At 40.9% G+C, this 25,083-nt stretch overlaps 2 protein-coding genes across 6 annotated transcripts in view; one reads left to right on the top strand and one right to left on the bottom strand.

Moving 5' to 3' along the window:
* The window catches only part of LOC124184990 (fasciculation and elongation protein zeta-2-like), a 467,596-nt gene that overhangs the window by 136,752 nt on the left and 305,761 nt on the right, over positions 1-25,083 (bottom strand). The gene's annotated exons all lie outside the window — the stretch shown is intronic.
* The window catches only part of LOC124184912 (protein groucho-like), a 66,384-nt gene continuing 45,399 nt past the window's right edge, over positions 4,099-25,083 (top strand). For 4 of the 5 annotated variants that reach the window (XM_046575117.1, XM_046575119.1, XM_046575120.1 and 1 more), the window contains exon 1: positions 4,099-4,646. In XM_046575117.1, coding sequence (XP_046431073.1) covers positions 4,587-4,646 — 60 coding nt within the window. In that variant the 5' untranslated portion in view covers positions 4,099-4,586. The remainder of the gene's footprint in view (positions 4,647-25,083) is intronic. The other variant, XM_046575121.1, reaches the window with a different exon arrangement.

Here is a 25,083-nt window from a genome sequence, read left to right as displayed (position 1 = left end):
AACGAACTAACGTACGAACAAGGGAAGGAAGGACGGAAGGAACGGGAGGCGAGTTCGCGGTGTGTATAGAAACTCGCTCCGGAGTTTTACCAGGCTCTTCGCTCTTGGTTTCCCCGCGTGGCTAGATGTGCCCCGTGTAATGCGGATAGGTACACAAAACCACCCTTGTATGCATATCCAGATGGGCGCATATGCATACATAGGTAGTACGTACATACATGCCGTGTGTACCCACACACGATCTACCCGCCGCCATTTTGAACAGACCTATGCAGGCATCTATGTATGCAGATATAGTGTATGTACTCATTACGGACATTCTTTTATACCTCCTTCGCTCCTTGCACCTACGCTATTCTCGCATTATAGCATATATATAGTTTATATATATATATATATATATATAACGCATATACCCTGTGTAAGGCGCAGGCATAACGTGCGGTTCCCGAATGTCCCAAGAATTTTTACGCGTCCAGCTAGCTTACACACCGTGGATAAAATATCACTCTGATCATAATAAACCTCAGGCGTGGTCACGGGTGACTGCAGGTGTGGCTTTACATTAGGGATCAAGCAATCTGATCAAAAGTGTCGAAATAAACAAACTACGAAATAACATCGTGCAACTGCACAACGTCGTGAAATAAAACTTGATTCGAACAATAGTATACCAGTCTCTGCAAAAGTAAGGCTCATTTTCTTTGCAATTGATTGTGACTTCTACGGAAATCTCATCGGATTAATATACCGCAATATAGCATATTAGCATTAATGTTGTAATGTACACACCAACATACTTCCGAAGATGACCGATTGCCGTGGTTTGTTATTTATAACTTGGATAATGTCGACGGATTAATCCAGAAGCTAATCAATGGAACATCGATCCGGAAAGATTTTCAAATAAATCATTCCCGCAAGCGTAATGAGCTGCGATCCATTAAACTTGAATAAAAGTATCGGTTTGGACATTAAAATGAGTTATACAATAATGCCAGCTCTCAGAAGTTTTTGGTAGGCTACGTAACCGAGTTGTCGGGATAGTGTTTTAATAATATTCGGCCCAACGTCTTGAGAAGTATATATCTTCTAACTTCTTTGGCGGGACTATACATCCCATACGCCATACAGACACCGCGACTGTGCCTATACTTACACCGGCTACCCATGTTCTTACACCGCGCGTTACGACACTTGTGTATCACATGCTAGCGGTAAAGTATCGTCCTTATCCGTATACGTGTGTGACTCTTCTAGGGTTTTCCGATAGATTTCCCATCGGCATGCAACGTTACAAGCGTCCATCACCGTACTACGTGTCCGCTCACTTGTGTAAATATGTACATGTCCTCAGATAAGTCAGGCGTTAAATATAATAGCCGGGTATTGGCACACATAGGTATGTGTCTATAAATACATACTAGTTGATTATACGAATACTGAATATAAATAACATTTTAGACGACGACTAGTTCGGGAGTCGCTCAGCTATATTAATTATCGTTAACCGATATAACGTGCTTACACATACCTTGACGTAGCGTAGAAGATATCTATTGTACAAGATAACTGCTCAAGATTACACAGCGTACGTATAGTTCCAGTAGGTACGTACCTACGCCAACAAAAGTATACGCTTAATGCAAGACATTGTGCATCGGGGTGTGAATGAATATGATACCGTGAGTTCTTCTTCAAAGGATCTGCGCGACAACTGCAACTCGTCTAGTTTACAAGTGTAGCCAACTTCGAAAAAATGTCACCAGTATGATAGGGAGCGATGCGCAGTGGATCTCAGTGGCTTCGTGACTCGGCGATTCTTAATAGGCCAGAGGTTATGGTTGACTGTCACTTGTCAACCGGTCGAGTCTAGGGATTTTGTTCTTGCCAGGGAAGACTTGGTTCAGGCTGCGAGCACAGATGCCAGCCAATCAAAATCGAGTAGGTTGAATCGCGCGCGCTTCGAGCAAGTCCTTTTAAAACGAACTCTCGGTATACGCGCTAAATATCTACTTCCCGCGTGCATGCAACCGAATGAAAGTAATGTATAATAATCCGCGGTGTCTCCGCAGCGTGCAGTTCGAGAGAGTCCATCATCACACGTGCGGCGCGCATCGATGCAAGGAAGGAGCAATTGACGAAGATGCCAGTTGGCAGTCGGACTCTCGGCAAGAATGATGCAATTAACCAATAAACACATTCTCGAATGCGCCCCCGATTGAAAAACGCGGACGGCGCGCTTGCATCGTGACCCTCTTCCTTGCACTCCGTGCTCTATAGCTATGTAAGTAAGTCGGTGATTATTCGCCGTGATGGTTTGACGTGCGACTCTTTTCACGTACGCGATTTGGACCCTGCTCCTTATGCAGCGGCCGATTCGACGTGTATACAATGCTCCTTGTTGCAGCTACTTTTCGTTGTTGTTGCAGAATTAAACGCGGAGCATACGTGCAGTAATCCGCTGTCGGATCGGCGTGTTGAACATCGTATATTTTTCCGCGATAGATATTCTCTGTGTTAGATATATTTCATTTACATAATACACATTTTACACGTATACGTGTGTCCAATTAAAAGAGGACGATTTCGTTCCGAACAGCTATGCGATTCTGAAATAAACATAATTAAGACAGGATAATAACGTGTGCGTATCGAGAAACAAAACCGTCCACGCGGCGGTTTCTTTCTACAATTTTATTGCCTCGTACGTACGTGCCGTGACAAAACTTAATCATCGCCTTCGTCTCGACTACGCTTCGACGTATAACCGAAGCTCCTCGACGCAAAGTGCAGCGGCGCGGAAACTCCGATACACCTCTCCTCCACCTCATATGTATGGGTACTCGACGCGCGAAGCCACGGTTCAAGTCTCCCGCGCGTCAATCTTTGATCAGCCTTGCTGGTATACGAAGACACATACAGTCGCGTCTCGGCTACTGCGACCATTTTGCACCGCACCGCATCGCCGCGTCGGTGCATCGCGGCGACACGAAGTGTCACTGCTTCCGTACCGCCAAGTATAGCGGTTCGCGCCGGAATGGCAACGAGGATTGGCTCACGGGCCCGGAACGGGGCGGGGAGGGGGGAATACGCCGGCTTTGCGCTTCGTTAAGGATGCGAATCGGGTGTACAGACCGAAGAAAAATGTGTCGGAACAAGCGGAGACGTGCGGTAAAACCAGGATTCCAAATCTGCGGCTAATTGTAAAGTAAATTGAATACGAAACTAAGAACGTCTGGACTTGTTTCTTTTACAAATGCATATCCCAAAAACGTTTGTACGGTATACACTTGGCCGCAGCGATTTTCGACGAGGCTGTTACTTTGGCAACATGGAATAAGCAGACATAGGCTCAATGTTTGTGAACATAGCATAGGCTCGAATTTTCATAATCCACATTTACACTCGAGTGCGGTCCAATTCCTATTCCACACTTACAATACCGAAGCAGCCCGTTTCAAAAGTTGTCAATTTAAATAGGTTATGTTTCCGGTGATTAGAAGATATCACCAAGAAGATATCTCTCGGTTTCAACATTTATGTAATTACTAAAAATATAACCTATTTAAAGTGACAACTTTTCAAATGGGCTGCTTCAGTCAATCTGTCTCGGTGAATTTGTGAAAACCAATTTTTTCAACAAAATAAGCCATCGTGGACTGAAATTGACCGAATCTATGATTCAAATCGTTTAACAGTATCAAGCGATTCGAAACAGGGAATCTCTATCCAAGTTAATGTTTCAAGTTTTGGTGTAGATATTTTTTAATTTTAATTTCCGATAAAATCATAATTGTGACTTATAGTCGTACGAATTTGACGAATTCCCAATATTCAAGTATCATGTAATCAAGTTAACGAAAAAATATCGTACTTGAGCTCGTTCACCTTCAATTTCACTCTTCCAACCTTACAATTAGCCGTCTTGCGCGTAAAATTTTTCACCGGACTGTACGCGCGCCACATCCTTAAGAGCTGTACGGCGGCGGTATCCGGAGGGGAGTAAAAGAGGAGAAGCTGGCGGGCCACGTGGTGCTTCGGGTCGCAAGGGTGGGGGAAGTGCGGTTCCCCTTCGGCTCTACCGGCAGTTGATAGTTGATACGCGACCCGCGCGCGCAGTGGTCGAGTTTTAACGTCAGTCTCGCACGTTGGCGTCTTGAAAACGGATAGTCGGGCACCTGACGCTCGTCCGTGCCGCTGCAAGCGAATGGATAATAATCCGACACAACCAAGTGCGTCAAGTGTCTCTGTTCAACGTTGTGAATTGTGCGGTGCGACGCGGTGTTGCGATGCCGTCGTGTTCTCCGATGGCACTGTGAACCGTGATCGGTGGTGTGCACTGTGCAGTTTGTGCCGAGCAATGCTCTGACCGGTGATACAGGTCGACGGTTAAACCTGCGTGCCGTGAGCTTGCGTCTCTCTCTCTCTCTCTGTGTGTGTATGTGTGTGCGTGCGTGCGTGCCTCGAAACCTTCCTTACGCACATTTTATCGCGTGATTGGATCCGCTGTGCGTATATTTATAGAAAAAAGGAGAACCCCTTATCGGACGAAACCGCTTTCCCTCTAACCAACGGAACGGAGGATGTATCCAAGCGCCGGGATCAACGCGGCAGCTGTTGCCGCGGCAGCTGCCCGTCATCCGGTGAGAAATTTTGTCATTCTCTTGTTTCTATTTTTACACACTTGACGAACGAGAGCATAACCGCGAAAGATTTCCCTCTGAAACGTTCGAATCGTTCGAAACATTCGGAACGACAAAAATATTGGACGTGCAATTGAAGTGAAATTGCCGACCGAAATGAAGAAACTGGCGATTACTATTTTCGCCGGCACCGCCCGCGTTCGCGTTATTCGTCATCGTCGTCACATGCCGCGTTCACCCAGTTGACACAACTGTTGCCGTCGCGTTGCACGAAATGGACGCCGTCGCGTTGATCGACCGCTTCTAAAGTTTGTGCAACCTGTACAAATATTATCGCTCTCTCTCCCCTTTTCACCTCCCCCCCCTCCTCCTACCGCCACCGCTGTATTATATTTGTCCTATTTATCATCCAGACGTAAATTCACATGTGTATATTATATTATACATCTATGTTTACCGCGTACACTATTACTAATTTGTTACAACGTTCGTTCGTATTTTTGAACCAGCGGTTTATTGGTACTAACAAGAATATGATCTCTCATCGCGATCGTCGCGTTCTAATCGATGCCGACATATTAATGCCGTTTATCATCGTTTCACGATTCCATTTGACGCTCGTTTCCGGCCTCGGTGATTTCGTTCTATTTTCTTCACATTTTTTTCTTCGGGCTTGCATGCGGGACGAACGATAAACGTCTAGAGATTTGACGTAGAATGGTTTATATATTTACGCTATCCCAATTTGCGAGGAAGTCGAACGAGTTTTCAAACTTGATTGCGGCTATTTTCAACGTCGGAAAGTTACGCAGATGTAACGGGAATTCGGAACTCGGGCGTCAAATAACTTCGAAATAGAAAACAAAGTACCATGCTCCGGGAATTTGAAATAACGCACAATTGAATCCGCGATGTTGAACTTCGTATTTTATTATATCTACATCCGGCAAATCGTGTTACACAGCGTTCTGTACAGACTTGCAAGAAAAAAATAAAAATTAATAAAACATCTCCAAGGTACCGAAATTCCGAGCAGCTTAACCGAAACGAAACAAACTGACGGTAAAAAGAAAGAGCGTAAAAACTCACCGTTGCAATTTTTAACACGGATGTAAAAAAATCTTTGAACTGCAGTATCAACACGTCATCGCTGTACGATTCAATTGGAAGCAATTTCGAAGATACGTATTTGTTGTATGTAATAGGCATACAGACTATACTTGTAGCGGCAGCAAACTGTGACGCGTGAACAATGATTCGTCTGGATAACTCGAGATCTCTTTTGCCGTTTCCATTATGTCCTTTTTGTTACAGTCTTGAAGGACGCGCGTACCTCGTACCTACCGTTGTCATTTACTTACGGTCGTTAGATACTTTTGCTAAAACCTTCAACCTTGAATATGTACCTGCTCGGTTCTCCGTTCTGGTGATCGTTATCGATTCGTTTGGTAAAAAACCAGGACAATTCAGTCGTTGAAGCAGCGATCGGTCCCGTTACACGCAATTTGTTTTTATATTTCTTCTGTACTCCGTTTGTGTGAAATTGCCAAAATTGCAGTTGTGCCTGTTACATTACAAATAACTTGAATGAACAGTAATTTTTTATACCGCCACATACCACTGCTACGAATGAGTTTGCAAGGTACGCGTGTCTTTCGCTTTACCTTTTAATTAAACATGCCTTACCGAATTTCACACCATGCGTCGTTAAATCAACGTAGCAAAATTCTACATCATTCACCGAGGTGTAATATCCCGGCTCCGTGCCCACGTACTTTTCAGCCGGACGTGATTTCGGCATTAAATTATACCAATGCATACACGGTGTCGTACAAGTTGTACAGCCGAACCGTCGTCGAGGAGAAATGAGCAAGGAAGGAAGGAAAATGGTGCGCCAGTGAGACTGCTCGCTGCACAGGAACGCTGTTCTACATATCTTCTAGAAAGTAAAAGCCTTATAAACCCAGGTTCTACCTGCACGTGCTGCGAGGATGTTTGAACAGTTAACAGCCCTCGTATCTCACCGTCGAGCAGTGGTGTCGCCGTACAAAGAGGGAGGGTGCAACCAAACACCCTTCGCCTCCTCTACACGACCCTCGTACCGGCTTGTAGCTGCTAGGTGTCGGTGCCTGCAAGGGTTGCGTCGCTCGAGCTCGCAGTCAGCGAGCCAGCGATAGATAGATAGATGGATAGATAGATAGATAGATAGATAGATAGATAGATAGAAGCGTCATGAATCGTGACGGGGTGGTTCGGCTGGTCGGTTTGGCTTTCCCCCGGACTGGGGTCGGGGGGGATTATTTTCATTCCTGGAACCCGGGTTGTTGTCGGGTCGCCAAGGGAGGACAGGGGGACCTACAAAGCGACGACCCCTTATCCCCGAAACGACACTTTTATGAGAGCCGATGGCTTTCGGTAAATTGCCTGTATTTAGGGTGCGTGCGCGCGCGCATGTGTGTGTGTGTGTATGTATTATATACACACCGAGCTGGGTATCCATTAGAGGGATTCGGTGCAGTCTGTTTCCGTTCATATCCGCCACCGGCAATATTCCCCGCACACTTTTCCACCCCCATCTACGCGCTGCATGTGTGCGTATCGTGGAACTTGCGTGAAAAGTCGAGGACACAAAAGGGATGACGATGGCGCGAAACGATCCGCGGCCTCGTAAACTAATTGAAAGACAATTCCCGCCTGGCTCTGTATTGTATCATATACGTATATACATTGTACTTTGTATGGCTGGCATTACACACACACACACACACCGAGTGCTGCATATTGTGGATTCATTCGATCAAAGTTTACTCAATATACAACCAACTCCATCGTTCTCCCCCTGATTCGGTGATATGACTGCCACTGGTATACATATACATATAAACAACGGTTATTGCAATCGTTTTCAATTGTGTGCCGAATATAAAGGTTGAATGTATCGTAGCTTATAATATAAATTATTGCAATCATCCTATTGGTATCCGTTATTTATGTTTACGGTATTTAATGTTGAGTCTAAACTCAATTCGATGCACGTAATAATGATACACATTTACCTATTTCCTACTTTTCGTGCGAAGAAAATAAAACCTTTCACATGTACGTATGTAGGTACCGCATATTATTATACCTGTATTGCGATAACGGAGGAGAAGACCGTGTTTCATCGACGGCGTTGAAATTTGCGATGGTAAACAATTGTTGAAATTCTCATTTGTAGTAATTGAATAATTCAAAATAATCTCGTAACGGTCGAGGTTTCGGAAAATCTGTTGACGTGCCGCGATATGTACTTGTTATAAAACCATTAAGGTATTGACGAGCACCAATTAACGCTCGTTAACTGCATAACGATAATTAATAATAAAAAAAAATATACGAGTCCGGTGCAGAAACGCAATATCCGGAAACCCCAAAAAGTAGGTATATACTGCACACGCAATCATTGAAGGGGAAATCCGAAGAAGACCTTTTTTCAAGTGGCGTAACCTGCACCTTCCACGGAAGGAAGGGAGAGGAAAGATTCGGTGGGTCGAGCACTACGGAGCGAGCTACGAGGAATCGGGGAAAAGGTGCGATCGAACTGCAGCTGCCTGCTTCTGCGTATTGCCCTTCGAGGAAGGTGGAACAAAGGGCCCCTAGGTACCCCGGGGGTCCTCGTCTGGTCCCTCGGGACATCGGCTATTATGTCAGGCGCAGGACTCTCGACCCTGGCAGAGCTGCAGCGAAGGTGGGTTTATGCGTACCTACCCGGATCGCGTTCAAGTCGTATTATATGCATGTGCGACGATCCAGGCGTATATTGGGGTGGAGAGAGAGTCCCTCGTCGACAGGGAAGAAGGAGGGTGGAGGGGCGAACGAAGGGCGAGAACATCCCTGGGGGGCCGAAGAGGGCTTCGGTGCCGATAATATAATCATGACACCATCCCCCAGGACAGCTAGCGCCTACCTACGTGACACTGCATTATATAAATATATGTATATGTGTACACACGCACAGCTTTCGTGCACGCTCACCCTAATCTTGATGAGAATGAGGGACCGACCAGGAGGAGGAGGAGGTGGAGAAGGCCTTTTTCAGAGACACTCAAATGTCCACAGAGGACATTCCGACGACGATTACGGGTTCGGGGGAATTACCAACGTCAGTTTCGTCGTTTCAAATCGTTCTTATTCTAAACGCCGATAAACATCTTTATCTCTCCCTTTTTTTGTTTTTTTCTCTGGGTGGCAGGAACGAAGTGACAATCGAAAAGATTGAGAACGATAAATTATGAAGAGATTCATAGATGAAATTTTCAACGCTCGCAATCTGCTAGCTTGAAATTTTCCAGTTTATTGGCCACTGGTGTTGGAAATTTTCTTATAATGGTTTTTGTAAGTTTTGTCAAAGAATCTGTAATACCAATTAACTTGATATGTTGTTAAGAGAATTGAGTGTTTAAAAAAATACTAATCGTATATATTTCGTTGAGAGATGATAATCGCTTTTGAATGAATGTTTTTTTGTGCCTCAAGAAGTTCCGGGCCACGTGAAATAATGCTCTCGATAAAATTTCATATAAATTGAAGCTCAATTTTATCAATCGGTACACATTTTGGAAAGAACTGTAGAGAATAGTGGAAAAACAATGACGATAAAAAGGCTGATGTGATAGGATGCTGTTTATTACATTTTCAATATAATAAACAAAATTACAATTATTTCAAGTAAAAAGTCGCGTATATTCATGCGTACTGATTTACACAACTGCTCACAACTGCTTGTACAAGATACATTTTGCTCTTAATATAATAACGACCGGCATGAAATTGATTAGATATCGTTTCTGATGTACGAGAAACCATAGCCATTAGATGAAACCGTATAAGTGAGGTATAACAGAGAATACCGAGATTGAAAGGAGTTTTGGATATAGTCTCGGCGAATCCCCTCGGGTTTGTTTTTCGGTCCTTTCCCCCCGGCTCCCGGAGCAATTCCCCTTAAAGCGAACGATTTGTGTGCTACGTCGTAATTTTCTTCGCTCAGCTCGGACCGGAGATCCGCCAGCGGTAATCCCATTCCGAGAATATTTTTCAGCTCTGTACATACACATTTGTATTTATATATTATATATACGTATATGCACTCACCTATGTACAATACGCACATGTTATTGGTATACACTGGGGGGTGTATATCCGGTGAAAGAGGCTGTACTCGCAAAATCCGGGATCGACCGGGCACGCGTCGTCCTTCGGCGGTAGCGGAGAACACGGAGTTGCCTCGGGTGGCCTCTTTCGCCGAATACCCTCTGCGGTGAAAGGTTCGCCGACGTGGCGAGAAAGGGAGGGAGGGAGAGAGAGAGAGGGAATTTGGCCAGCCGAGGAGTCAGTGCTGTGCGGAAAGCCTATTTCTGCAGACGACGCGAGCCATTAACCAATTTACCCGTAATGAGCATAAATCTCATTCTTCTGGCGCTACACACAACTTGACCCACCCAAAGGCCGCACCGCAGCGCAGCAGCTTAGCCCTCGAGCTAATCTGAAAGCCCCTCTTCTCCGACCCCTCGTACCCCATTAGCCGAAGGTACATTCTTCAGTGTGGCAGCAGCAGCAGCAGCAGCAGCAGCAGCGTCATTCACACACACACTTTTCGCACCTTATGTAATATACCCGGGGAAAAGAAACATGCTTACCTACGTACATACAGATATTTTTTTTACCCTCTTTTTCTTTTTTCTATCGCATCGTATCATACCGGTGTAAATTTATTTTACCTTCCATACGTATACGTCGTATCCTGTATCGGAAATTCAGCGGATCAAATTCCGGCTCTGCAAATTGGTTCTCGTCAATCGATAAGGTTCGGCTTTCAATCATCGGGCTGGAAGGGAATGATTCGGCCGTCTCCAAGAATCATTAGTGCTGTGCTTGTTTTTGGGACTGGATTAACCTAGACCTTGTATAGACCGCACGAGTTCTTGACACATTATTATCGTCCCTTTGCCAATCACAAACTATACTCATTATAATGAAATCTATTTGTTCAACGAGCCTGCAACACTATTAAAAATAGCTAAATGTACTTAAAATTACAAAATTATATTACTTTTAGCCAAATCATTTCCCATTTATCAAACAATTTCAGGGACACGGTGTTTTAGCGCAATTGTATCGATCACGTGAAAACCTAACGGGACTGAGTCATTTTACGGAAATTCGATTTACGTGCTCAGGACGAGTTTGCGAGACGAAAAACTTGTTCACTTTTTCAATCCAATCACAATACCTTCAAAAAAATGACGTTCCCGCGATCTTTTTTTATCCTCTAGCGACATTTTTTTCCTTAGTAACGGCAAGATGCCATGGCCGTATAAATAGTTGAAATTTTTGAAAACCTTGCGGAAATTTCGACGAATTTTCACAGGCTGGAAAAATGAAGGAATTCCAGCGATGGTCAGAAGGGTTTCCGCAAAAAATATCACAACGGTATATATATATCGTGTGTCAATACACGTTCAATGATCACCACGTTTGTAAATCTCTGTAACAACATCAAAATGGCAATTTACGAAAGTTGCCAGGAATCGAAAAGTTTTAGAGTATCCTCAAAATATCTGACCTCTTATTACGAAACAAAAAGAAAAGAAAAAAGTGCACAAAGTTCGTGACTCTTGATCCTGACGCTAGAATTTTATCATTGAGACAAAACCCGAAACTCGCACTAAAATATGAAGAAGACTTCGATCCACGTGGTAGCCAAAGGCTTTCCGATGCATCGAAAAATGCGCAGAATCTATAGGACTAAACTGATTATTTGGCCGGTCTCTTAATACGCCTCTATCATAAGTGCAGAAGCGATCGCGAGACGTAACTGCAGCAGGATGTGCAACGCGGTGTAAAGCAGGATTTTGCACGGCGGAGCACGTGGGTGCGGATGTGTGCGTTTGTTTACTTGCGTCTATGCGCGTGCGTGTGTGTATATATAGATTATGTACACTGTTCGCAATAATGAGGGGTTTGCACAGACCGAGCACCGACGTTCTTCAAACACCGAGAGCGAGGACAAACAGACCTACGAACGGACAGACAAACACCCCTCCCCCTCCCACTTACCCATGCATGTGTGTCTGTAATACGTGTAACTTATATATAGTACCTACAGCCACCCAATACTTATACGTAGGCACGTGTGTGACTCACCAATGAAGTTCTACCTACCCCTGGCTCTCTCTCTCTCTCTCTCTCTTTCTCTTTCTCTCTCCCTCTCGCCGCCCCGAACCCTCGGCGTCGCCCTCGTTCAACAAGCACCATAAGCGATATGGTGGCTAATATTTGCCAGGCTAAGCCCCCAAATACAATACAGTTCTGTTTATTCGTCCCAGAGGTTCTCAACGCGGATCTTGAAAGCTTGAATTTTCTACCAACAGTCCCTTAATACCGCTGCATTGTGCATACCTTACATTACATTAATATTACATACCTGTGTTTCTGTATATTTTTATGATAATTATCACGTATTCTCTAGATGCTTGTAATTAACAGGGCGGATAAAGTTCTTCGTCGTTCATCAAACAGACCGAGATTTGACTGAATAATTATCGACTCCACGCGTTGCGGAGTTTTAAACCGACTTGAACTTGGAATTTTTTCTTTTTTATACTCTGTTATTTCCGTGCTATACGGATTTAACAGAATTACGTGAAAGAGAAATCATGATTAATTTACGCGAATGGAGTTGGTTATATGTATGTATTTAAAGCCGAAAATCCTGCGTCAGATTACCTACGCGAAATCTCAGATAGCAGGATGATTACGGAAGCAAATTTTGGCAGTGACTAATTTTGTTGGATATACATTTAGAAAGTGGTCAGTGTATACACTGATAAAAAACTGTCAGTGGCTTGATTGAATAGCCATTTATTTCCTCAGATCCTGCGACATATTTAAGTGATCCGTATAATGTAAATATTCGTTCAACTAAATGTTACCTAAACTTTGTCTTTTGTTAGTTGTATTAATTGAAATATTTGCCTGTCGTACCGGCGAATGAAATGTTCTATCACGGTTACTATTTAGAAGAATATATATTCAACAAAGTGAGTAACATTTTTTTCTCTGTGTGTAATAAGAATAAGAAATAGTCGACGTGATTTCATATCAAGGTTCGTCGAAATTGGCTAGATATGGTAAAAAAAAGTGATGCGATTTTATTTCACGTGATCGATGATGATTTTGTTACCGAATGTGGTTTAATAACCCGCGATAATCGCCACGACTAACGTGTTTGGGTGAATTTCACAATTAAACAACAAACTTTTTTAACGATGCGAGAATGGTAAAACAAATAATTTTCTTCTTACACGCGATAAGTGTACATAAATCGAAGAGAAAATTAAAAATCCATATCCGCAATATGCCATTGAACCAGCTTCGAGCACATGCCGAGTACATATTTCACCTCATACGATTATCATGTGACATCATCTAATATTCCGTGAACTCGTCGGCAAAGATGTGACAAAATGATACAATTAATTAACACCGCACACGTGATCGTGTGTGTATATATCATGTGAGTATTAATTCCTGTCACACGTATTCTGCAGATGCTGACGTTACTTCCGGTGTCAGATTATTCCGAATGACGGCTTCTACTCCCCGCTGCGATTGTGCTCAATTCACTCGCTGATAATACATGTACGTGTAAATATGTTATACGTATATGCGACCGAGGTTCGGTTCCCATAAAGCTCCGTAGATACCTGCAGACAGATCTCTACGAAATGATAACGATCTGCTGCCGCTGCGTTCCGCTGCCTGCCTGTAATGTGTCCTCGGTATCGCCTGCCGTTCCATTTTCCAACTTAACAGATTACGTCCCGGCTATATTGTCGTTTCTATTGTTAGATCTTTAGCTTAGCTTCTTCTGCGGACGAGGGAGGATTGACGATATCTGCTCTTGTTACCCAACCGTATTGTATTATTATTTTATCCTCTATTCGAGCAGCTCATTATATATTTACTTTAATTTTTTTATTTTCTCCAAAGTTGGATCAGTCGCCAAAAATTTACTACGTTATTGATCTGGGCTCATATATGAAAAATCAACAGTTTTATAAACATCAATCATAATTATTCGTTAAAGTGTTCAATCTTCGTCGAGTAAACTTTTGAAACAGGTTGGAATGCAGCGTTGTTATTATCTCCATTATTCAAATATCTCTTGGAGTTATTCTAATTACAATTGAGAAAATATATGAATGTCCGTTTTTTCTTTATTTTGTAATACAGTTATTCTCCTTGTTTATAAATTATGATTCTGTTGGGATTTTTTCACGTGGTTTTATCACAATTGCGGATAACCGTTGAGGCTTGTGTGTATACGGCGTTAATTGATTAGCGACCACGGATTATTATGAAATCTGAGTGTAAAGAAAGATTGTTTAACGCGGTATTTAGATAAGGCAATATAATGCATGAAAAGGGGGTCGCTTTGGATATTCCCGATACCGTTATGCTGGTGTCAAGATATAACCACACAGCCAACAATAACAATGCCCCGGTTTTGAGCTACGTATTTAGATATGCATATACCGTTAACATTTCCGTGTCTCTTATTATTACTATGTATTTTTTATTTCAAAGGCGGTACGATAACTATTGCATCAGCTTTTATAGGTTTATAACAGGCGTCAAATAGATACTTGTAATATTATGAGTACTGGACTGCAGATGTTATCTTTCATCGCAGCTAATTTATCGCAAAAAATCATGTATATGATTTTTCGATCGATCGAAACTTGATCGAAAGATAATTTTTTTTACTCGTTACGAGTTGTAAAAATAATAAATGAATTTCCATTCTATTCTGAAATTTGGTTTTCGGTATTCAAAATGGCGGATCCGACACGGTGATGAAACGATATTTAAATTTTGGATTTTTGGGTTAGACTGAATCTTCGTAAGCCTGAAAATCGTGGAAGACGAAAAAGGTCTATGCATATAGCGTTACACTTCGTCTGCAGAAATTTCACCGTCAGAGTACATTCTTATACTATATTATACATTTTGATAGGAGAATAAGTGTAATAAACATTATGTACACGTGTACAGAGTGAGTATTTAACGGTCGAATGGTCTAACGCGCATGCGAGAAAATTCTAGACCAAAAGCAGTCGTTTCGTCAGGACGACCAACATTTTTGCGGTCGCATACATAGCGGCGACTTAGTCATCTGAACTTGTGACGGTTGGTCATCCTGACAAAACAACCGCTTTTACTCTAGAATGTTCGCGCATGCGCGTTAGATCATCGGACCGTTAGCTACTCACTCTGTACACGTAGTACGTTGTGTTCAATCAATGCTAATTGTTTGTAAAGCTTTCAAACAATACGTCACCATACTAATTACATTTTCCGTTCGCGGAGGAATTCTATGTTCAAATATTTAACTTGTCGCTCTCTTCACGACGGCGTGACGAGACGACAATGAAGGCGACGATGACGATGCGCTTTTTCTCGTCGACAAACCACCGCACTGAGTTTTACGCTATAAATGAATTTCGTCATTTATCGCTCTTTAAAAACCGTCTTCCGTGCAACGTACTTGTGTACGTATATACATTATATGTACGTAGACATAGATTATACTACAATCACGCATCTACTACGCGACGATACATATCTTATATCTATCCCTCAGCAATCCGCTTATCTATTTTATACGTCTCGTCCAGTATTTTACTAATGGTGGGTCTGCGTATGTGCGAGTGTGCCTGCACGTTAGGGCCAAAATAGATCCGATTTGAAAATCTTTTCATCGACGTGTTTATATGTAAATTAGAGTGGTTCAGCCACAAAAATCATTCTTTTTTTACCGAGCTGCTTCCTCGTAAAACTGATGTGTTTATGGTGAAAAACAAATCCCCTGCAAATTTGAGCTCGATCGGATAAGATTTAGAGGTCCCGCTTTTGACTTTTGAGAATATATACGAAAATGAAAAATAATAAAAACTTCAATTTTCTCTGAATATAAAACGATTATTTTAGATTTTTGTCCATTTTTTCAGTTTTAACTCACAGTAATTCTCAAAATATGCAAAATTGAATAAAACATCTGTAGACCTTTGTTGTACTAAATATAATACTTGATATTTTTCATTTTCGTCTATATTTTCACGCAAAATCGACGGTGAATTAAGGTGATCATTTTTTTACGTGTTATTTCAATGTAAAATCGAAAACTCGAAAACGGAACCTCTAAATCTTATTCGATCGAGCTCGAATTTGCAGGGAATTTTTGTTTCATCATAAACAACAGTTTCATGAGGGAGCAGCACTTAAAAGAAATAATTTTTTTTCAGCGAACCACCCTAATGTACAAATATATATACGTATAACATTTCACGAGTTATAAAAGTTCGTAAAACGTTTGCCGTTGTTATCTATTTTCACGTACGATAAAGCGATAAAAATTTTATTTTTATCACTGGCCTTCTGTAATATAAACGCGAATATAAGGCGATAACGTTCTGTAAGAGAATGGGGAAAGCCCTTTCAAAACAAAGCTATCATTCATACGTTGGTGGTATCATTGTACAGTTTATGAATCGAACAGAAAAGCAACCGTTCAAAATCTCGAGTGGCTATAACTAAGTCAATTAAGTTGAATTAAATTCAAACAGTTGATCTTTTTATTTGCACGTATACAAGGTGCAAAGAAAAGAAGGTGAAATCATTATTTTTAAACATTCCGTTACTTTTTCCCCCTACCTAGGTGAAACATCTAAATAATTTCGTTTCGAAAAAAATTATTTATCTGTAACAAATTACACATATACTACATGAGACGAATTTTTGTTTGGTATTTCGAATTTTCTCTTATTGTTAATTAATAGAAAAAATATTTTGTAATAAATGATTACGCACATGTGTGCTTTGTAATTATTACACGTCATTTTTTCCCCGTAATTCATACGAGGAAAATTGCACGCTCATTCGACACGCGTGTCATTTTATTTTTCTGTGTAACGTATATAGGTGTATAAACGAGTTATATGATATGAACCATCGCTGATTAGGCTTGACACGTCGTCTCGCTGTTCGGTAATAAAAGCGGCACTACATTCTGATGGAATAAATTACCCAAGAAGGCGGGATTTTAGCGAGGATCCTCGACTGTTCCAAGAGAGTTAATTAAAAGGATAAAGTAGAATTGATATCCTCCGTATCTTTTACTCTGTTGATTTCTGTAAGTGTAATCCACACAGTATACCTACATATAACGTCATACCTGGCAGACAGATTATTTCAACAAAAATTTAAAGTGAGCAGATAAATCCGTAATTTTCAACTCATAAATAATTTTTTTTGGGAATTTCAGGGTTCCACGTATCTTACCTAATACAACAATCTGGAAGTTTCAATAAAAATTCAAAATTGCAAAATCATAATTACCAAAAAAAAAAAAAAAACAATATTTTCGAAATTTTTATATTTTTTAAATATTTTCATTGAAATTTACGGATTGTTGTTGCAGGGAATATGGACTCTGAAAATCCCCCCAAAACAAAGAAACAAAACGATCAATTTGTTAAAAAATTACCGTTTTGCCCGCCCACTTCAATTTTGTTTGGAATATTTTTGTATTTAGCCACGGGTCAGAGGTTAGTCGAACTGACGTGGAATCCTCCATATGTATAATAACGCGGATCGAAGCAGCGATCGGTGCAACTTTGAGCCACCGACCGCTGACCGCTGACCGCTGACCGCTGACCGCTGACCGCTGACCACTGACCACGTACACCGAGTACCCACCGCCATCTACCTACCTACGTGCATTTATAAAGCGGCAAGTGGTTAGAGGATGGCGGCATACGTCGCCTGCCGTGGTCGGCACAATCCGCATTCGCGAGAATATAGCAGCGAATTACGTTACGATATATATCGGTCGAAACCGCGGAATTCCTTTCTGATCCTGAGAGGCAAGGGGAAGGAAAAACCTTTCGGCATCCGTGAAGATGAGGAGATAATCGTACCTACAGGGTGAGCCGAACAAAACTAAATCGATTTCAAACGTGAGTAAAATCTGAAGGCGTCGACTGATTTTCAGATACTCTTTTCTAACTCCAAATTGGAAGAATAAAACTTTTGTGTTGGGAAATCTGAAAAATCTTTATTCCTTGCTGAAATGCAAGCTTTTGAAAGATGAGTTTCGAAAATGTTGCTGGGTGAATGAAATAAATAATATTAAAGAATTTTCAATTTAATTTCCGTCTTTAATTACGATTTGTAGACCTAATTTACTTTGGTTCAATAAATTACGAAATATCTAGAACAATGCGTGTTTGTCTCTTAATATGCTTATTATTTATATTTTAAATCTTCGATCACGTTGATCATAAGAATTCTTAGAGAATTTTAAAATGTGAAAAATAACAAGAATGAGGGAAAAATACACGTCGCTGTTAAAAAATTTTTGTCATCCATTGACGAGGCTGCGGCATGCAATAGATTTTTTGGATTTTGAAACATGAAACGAACGGTTTATTCTTCTAATTTCGAGTCCAAATGAAAAGAAAACTTCTAAAAATTGGTTGATGTGTTCGGATTTTATTCAAGTTTTAAATCCGTTAGGTTTTTTTTTGGCCCTCCCTGTATGTCTATTGTCTGTCGTCTAGTACAAATATATTCTATGCCGCATTTTTATCGAACACGGCGTTTACAAGTCATTACATGTACAAATGTTTAGCTTATTCGAATACGAAACTGAAGGAAGTATAACGTGTACTATTCGTGGGTTGTAAAATGTTTTGTTTCAAAACCGATTTTTTATTTTTCATTCATCTGGACAAATACAAGTATTACTATTAGTAGGTAGGTAGGTAGCAACCAACAGCTTGGAATTGAATTTATATCGCAGATATATAAAAAATTATTAGCACGTCATTTCACAACTGAACAAATGTAGGGTCTAAAGAATCTGTCGTCGATTTGTGGCATGTATATTTTAGAACTAAAAAGTTTCGGCTATTTTCGGCAATTCGTCAGTGAACTCAAAATCATCGGTAGCTTGTTACTACAATGTCTAACTGAAAATCTGAAATCGTTATCTTAGTAACACTCGAAATTATCATCCAAAACCGCTTGAAATCATTACTGTCAAAGATTTGAAATCTTTTATCACACATTACGTATTCTCACTGTAGAGAGAGCATCGAATCTCATCCTAAAATAGCGACTGCTGAAAAGTATCAAGTTATTAAATAAGAGATTCGTTTGATGTTACGTGAAATCGTCAAATCACTTACATACACCCTAAAACACAGTGCAAATAGTTTAAAATTCCAAATCATTAATTTTGATTCTTACATACTTTCAGTTTTATGTAAATAAAGTAAATTTAGTCAGCCCAACTTCTTCTTTCCCCTCCGGCTATCTCCCTTAGGGGATGTGCCAATAGAGCCCAACTTGCATCACGGGTTAATAACCTTTTCTTTTCAAAAGCCAATTTTCCAGTACGTACCTGTAACGTGCGACGATATTTGCCGTGTCGTTTAATAATGCGGCGTACCCTATTTTGGTTCTCTATTAGAACACACCACCGCCAGAGAACGGAAAACAATGCCACGATGCATAATGCGGCGCCGTTGCTCGGCCGCTGCGCCTTAATACGGCTAACAATTAGTGAAGTTGAAAATATACCTTTGTAGACGTGAAAGGAATAAGCAAAGAACCTTTTGCTCCTCGGCTTCAAACCGAACGGGACGATGTATATTTTTCGTATTATCAAGGCATTTCCAGCAGAACTGCTAAACACCTGTACCTACGTATTAGCCACGTGTTTGCGTTTCAATTATCGAACTCACAAGCCACGCCGTCGCGACGTGCGCGTCTTTTGTACGACATTGTATGTATCTACACATCTAGTATACCTACCTTTGTCAATACACGCGAGTCTGTAGCTGTTCAACGTTTATAACGCATAAGGCTTCTATCAAGCCCTCTCGCTTCCATCCTCCAACTCCGTGTACATACGTATACATGTCGCCATACCGAGAGGGGAAAACTGTGAAACTTATTCTTAGTAGGCGACAGTAAAGTCGGACCGCGCATGCGCGAGCTTTGACGAATTTGCGTACAGGCTGACCACTCCGAGCTTCAACTGTCGGCTAAGGCAGGTTAAAGAGAGTTGGTGGTAGTGATGCTAGGTTTGAAAAACTTTCATAGTCAACCAACCGATGAACGACGACTATCAAGATGAGTCATCGTAAAATCATGGTTTCAATTCACAAGTTGACGCGGGAGAGTTTTGACATCTCGTGCCCCGCTTCGAGTAAGTTGGCAACTCTGCCTGGTAGACGAAAACATAACCGCGGTACGATCTTGCCGACCAATAGAGATCTGTTATTTTGCGCATGCGCGGTCAGCCGTTCGGCTTGATAAGATTCACCGTCTTCTCTTGGCATACTTACAAATACATGTGATACACAGTAAAACAGTATAAACGGGGATTTTGAGAAGGTGATCAGAGAGAGGAAAAAAAGAAACGTGTGCTTATGCGCACAGTTATACAAAGTATCAAGGTGAGTTGGAAAGCTTTTTGTAAGCTTGATGTTGCGGAAGAATTGGATTTCCTACTTAATTGTTACATCAGCTTGTCTGACGTTTATAAGTATCACGGGATTTGGAATTTGAAAGAATCAGACCGGGCGGAGTTCCTAATTTTGTTTTTCTTTTTCTGGGTTATTCCTTCGCAATCGCAAGAAAGTTTACCTCTCAAGAAAGGGATTAATTTTACTAAAAAAATGGCCTGGGACTGGCTTAAGGTTTTTCTTTATTCATACTCGGTTTTAATTTTCGACATTGGTTCGTCCGTAAGCGTGATTTTTATTTTTACCAAAGTTTATATCCTCGAAAACGTATTCAAAACAATTCTTGGTTTTTCAGTCGAGCGGCTCGCTTGTGTACCTACTTATTATACAACTTAAGCTTCGAGGCTTAACCAAAGTTCGGTGAACTTTGCATCTCGAAAAACGTTTCTCCGATAATATATCAAAATATTTTGATTCCGTGCCAGACAAACGATTTGTCACTGCGAAAAAATCTATTTTCTTCCACAAATTACTACAGCGAGTGTGCTCCATTTATCACTTTCGTATCAGTAACAAGCTCCCTAGTAGCAAAAATGTACAGTTAGCTATACAGTGCATTCTCTCAATAGGGCTGCTTCCCCGCTTTCGTACTCGGTTGCTGTCCCCCACTCCCGGGCCCAAGTTTATCTTTGAAGCACAACTGTCTCAATAGGACAGCGCATCAAACGCAATCGGTCTGTCATTTCTATTTAACCACGTAAACAAACTTATTTTCATTTAAACACACAGTCTTTCATGTAAATCGCTTGCACGAATAATTATGTATAAATGAAAAAAAGAAAAAAAAAAAATGGATGTGTTGATAAAATATTGACACACAAATATTTTTTCAGGTTAAAATAAATTGAAATGGGAGTCTAACCGTTGTAAACAATATATACGCGCGTGCATAAGTGGCTGGCTCTGAGAGAGTTTGCGACTTTTTCGTGAAGCGACGCTTGCCGGAATTTCTAGAAAATCGCTTACCTTCTTGTACTGTTCCGGCACTGTTGAGAGACTGCAATTTGTTACTACTTTTCCTGCTTCTGCAATACCCGTAGCAATACATTTCCAAGAATCTCTTTTTCTAGCGAAATTTCGATGCGAATGTGTAATTAGAACGAAAAGCATGATATAAATTGTTTGCCATATTTATTTGCTAAGATTTTTTCATTACGAATGAATCCTGCGCTGAGAGAACCACTGTTCAAATGTGGGTTCAAACCGAAATCGAATACTTTCTACGGTAGATGTTGTGTCTGGTTATTATCGATATAACTGGTCAAACTACGTTAAGTATAGTTATCACCAAATCTGACTAAACCTCTAGTCAAAATATAGTTATATTTTTACTAGTTACTTATTTCGTTAAAAGTTAATAACGTTGTTTTAACGATGCTTATTTAGGAAAAATCGTTATTTCGCAACTTTACGATTATCTGAAATTCCGTAAATCGCAATAAAGTTCAGAAGGTACACATATTTTAAAACCCGAATTCTTTGGATTTTACTGTACAATTTTAAAATCGTTGTTTTTTCTCAATGTTTTATCACGTTAACGTTACTAACTTTAAACCTCGCGGAGACTTATAGTTTAAATCAATTTAGTAGTACAATTAGTCACCGTCCTTAGTGGATATCGGTTAAATTGGAACTGAGATAGCCTCAGTGCAAAGCGAATCAACAACATTTCACAGTACTTACTGAAACAAATCGCTCAGTGATTCACCGCGAATATCAACAAAAGCTCACTACACGGTCGGTATAAGATTAACTTTCATTCCGAGTAGACTTGCCATTCAATTCCCATTGTACGAAGCGAATCGACGTGTTATTAACAAACCTATCGTTGTTGTTATGCTTTCTGGTTGACCAAAGTGATAGCTTCTGTACAATTTGTCTTAGTCGGTCGTTCGAACGGGAGCAAGGGGTCATTCCTCTTGGATGCCATCACGAGCTACGTTGCTGCTACACCACACACATGTACGAATATACGTATACGGATTCGATTGAATTTGAAATTTTCGTCCTCCATATTGGATCGGTCATTTGTAATTTTTTAAATTCGATTTCAGACTCGTAATCAGCGACCCCAAAAACTTATAATTTATGTAAAACATGTATATATGCGTAGAGGAGTAACTTTCTTGGAAATAAATTATTCCTTCAATTTCCATGATTTTCTTCAATCAATTTGTTTCTAACAATAACAACTTACATTATATCGCAATAATTACTCTAGTGTATTCAAAACCTATATATATATATAGAACAGGTGGTAAGAATATTTACAAGTATGACTCATAGGGTTAATCTGTAGAATTTCAAACATTGACTCGGTGTTCCGTGGGCGGGTGGAGAGAAACGGCAAACTGCCAAGTAGTCATTCGTATACAACCGAGTGGCTGCATCTTGTCGTTTAACCGGGGAGAGTCTGCTCTGCACGAGTGCACGTAATTCGAACAAAAAGGGGTGACAAATTTATTCAAGAAATATGATCCCGCGGGTATCCTTCCCTGCCTTCTTGTTGCCCGTTGTGCGAAGTTTGATATTATACGTACACAGCCGCAATACGTGTTACAAATTCTTCAATATTTCGAGACAGCGGAAAAGCTACGTATAACATGTAGGTGTGTAATAAGCTGGGACGATAATTCAAAGGAATAGATCTGGGCATCGTAAATTTCTTACGATGTTGACATTGCATGACACACCGACCGAACGGTTCGTTGAGATGATAAGTGAAAATTGATGACACTGGGCGAAATCTGAATCTCGCGATTTTGTGTCGTTTTAAAAGCCCACGCGCGACTGTCCGGCCGTCTTTTTCGGGGCTCAATTCATGCATGTTTCTTTTCGAAAGCTATACCAATAAATGCGTTATGTAAGAGAACTGCGGCAGGTGGAACGAGACTTTTTCTTATTCGTTTTCTATCTTTTGGCCTTCTTCTTATAATAAAGAACGTACTAAGGAAAGAAACAGATTCAAATAAGCTCGGACCGAGTAGCACAGAGTTTACTAGCTTACAGGCATTTGTTTGAAATGCCTATCACTTCGCGCTTCTCACTTTGCAACATAAAACCGTGCTCAAGTTAGTTTTACACCGCTCGACATTTCGTCGAGGACTACTAAAGCACAGGGTCGACGTTGCTTTCTTCCATTATTCTGAACAGTTGCTAGAGAATCTTGAATTGGTCGACGTGTCTTTGTTAAATTGAATATTGAATCTCGTTTAATGTTCTGTTAACCGTGGTTCAGAGCCCATTTGTTAAAAAAAAAAAAGGATTAATATGCGTCCCACACGCAAATCACAAAGTTCGCGAGCGAAAACACAGGCCCGCAAAAAAAAAAGAAAAGTGTCCGAACTCGGCATGCGAAATATGTTTTCTTACGTACTTTTTATCGCTGAATCCGAATCTGAATTCAGAATGGGGCGTCTTCCGGGCCAATTTTGAGTAAATGGCTGTTGAAGGTGAGAAGATTTTGAAAATCAGATGAAAGCACCTAATTAAAATTAAAATTAAAATTTAAATTCCCCAGTACGACTGTGTATTACTATTTTTCTCACTTTCAACAGCCATTTACTGAAAATCCAAGTTCCTACACTTTTGTTTCGTGGCCCATTCTCCGATAAATGAGTTTCTTCATTTTCCATGATTTTCGGATCGCACCGTGAACCGTAAGGTGGTCAACACGGACGCTTAGAACGGTATTGCAAAATTGTGCCACTGCTGGAATAGCGTGCCCTCGCATGTGCGGCCCATTAAACTCGGCAGGTCCGCCATGATGCGAGGTAATGACTGGGGCTCGCGTATCTCGGTGCACCGTAGGGTACGACACCTATAGTTTTGGTTCCATAGCGTGTAATCCTGGTGGACACTGTGAACATGTAATTAACACCTGTTTCCACCGTCGCGCTCGTGCAGGCGCTTGAGTCGGAGGGTTACGGTCTACAGGTTCCGCACTTTCACCGTAGTCGGTGCAACGTGCCGTGCCAGTTTCGATCCTCATCGTGTATTAATACTCCGCTGCACCTAAAACTACCATACCGAATTAATTACCGGGTGCAGAGCAACACCTTGAGCAGCCGCGGCTAATTCTTCCTCTCCGGCAGCAGCTGTAATCGTTGTTATAATGCTCAAACGCATGCGCAGCTGCAGCCATCTACACACGTGACGAAACTCCTGCTGTTTAATAGCGCAATTTACACCTTTTCTATTCACCCTATACGCATACCCTTTGAGACACGCATTGCTGTGCCGAGTCAAATTTTGTAACAAGATAGTATTCGATGGTTTTTGGGGTCGCAGTCTACAAATCTTAAATCAGATTTTGAAAATTCAACATAGCGGATCCGATGTGATAGACCAAGATTTCAAATTTGATCGAATACTGTAAAAAAAACTCTATGCAGGGGTTTTTGGGGTCGCTAATTGGATTCGATCGAATTTGAAATCTTCGTCCCGCCATATTGGATCGGTCGTCTTGAATTTTTAAAATCCACTTTCAGATTCGTGATCAGCGGTCACGAAAACTTGTAATCTATGTAATACATGTATAGGTGCAGAGAGGTAACTTTTTCGGAAATGAATTATTCCTTCAACCTTCACAATTTTTTTCAATCAATTTGTTTCTAGCAATAATAATTTACATTGTATCGCAATAATTACTCTCGAGTATTCAAAGCCGAATAGTAAACTATCAGAAATAGTAAAAAAAAACCGCAAAGAAATATATTGAAAAGTTATCTGAATATACTAACGATGGATATAAAATAGCGGGTAAAAATAGGTAAATTATCACTGTGACTCAAACGATT

The sequence above is a fragment of the Neodiprion fabricii genome, chromosome 6 (genome assembly GCF_021155785.1).
Source record: "Neodiprion fabricii isolate iyNeoFabr1 chromosome 6, iyNeoFabr1.1, whole genome shotgun sequence".
Lineage (NCBI taxonomy): Eukaryota > Metazoa > Arthropoda > Insecta > Hymenoptera > Diprionidae > Neodiprion > Neodiprion fabricii.
This window is presented reverse-complemented; position numbering and strand designations above follow the sequence as displayed.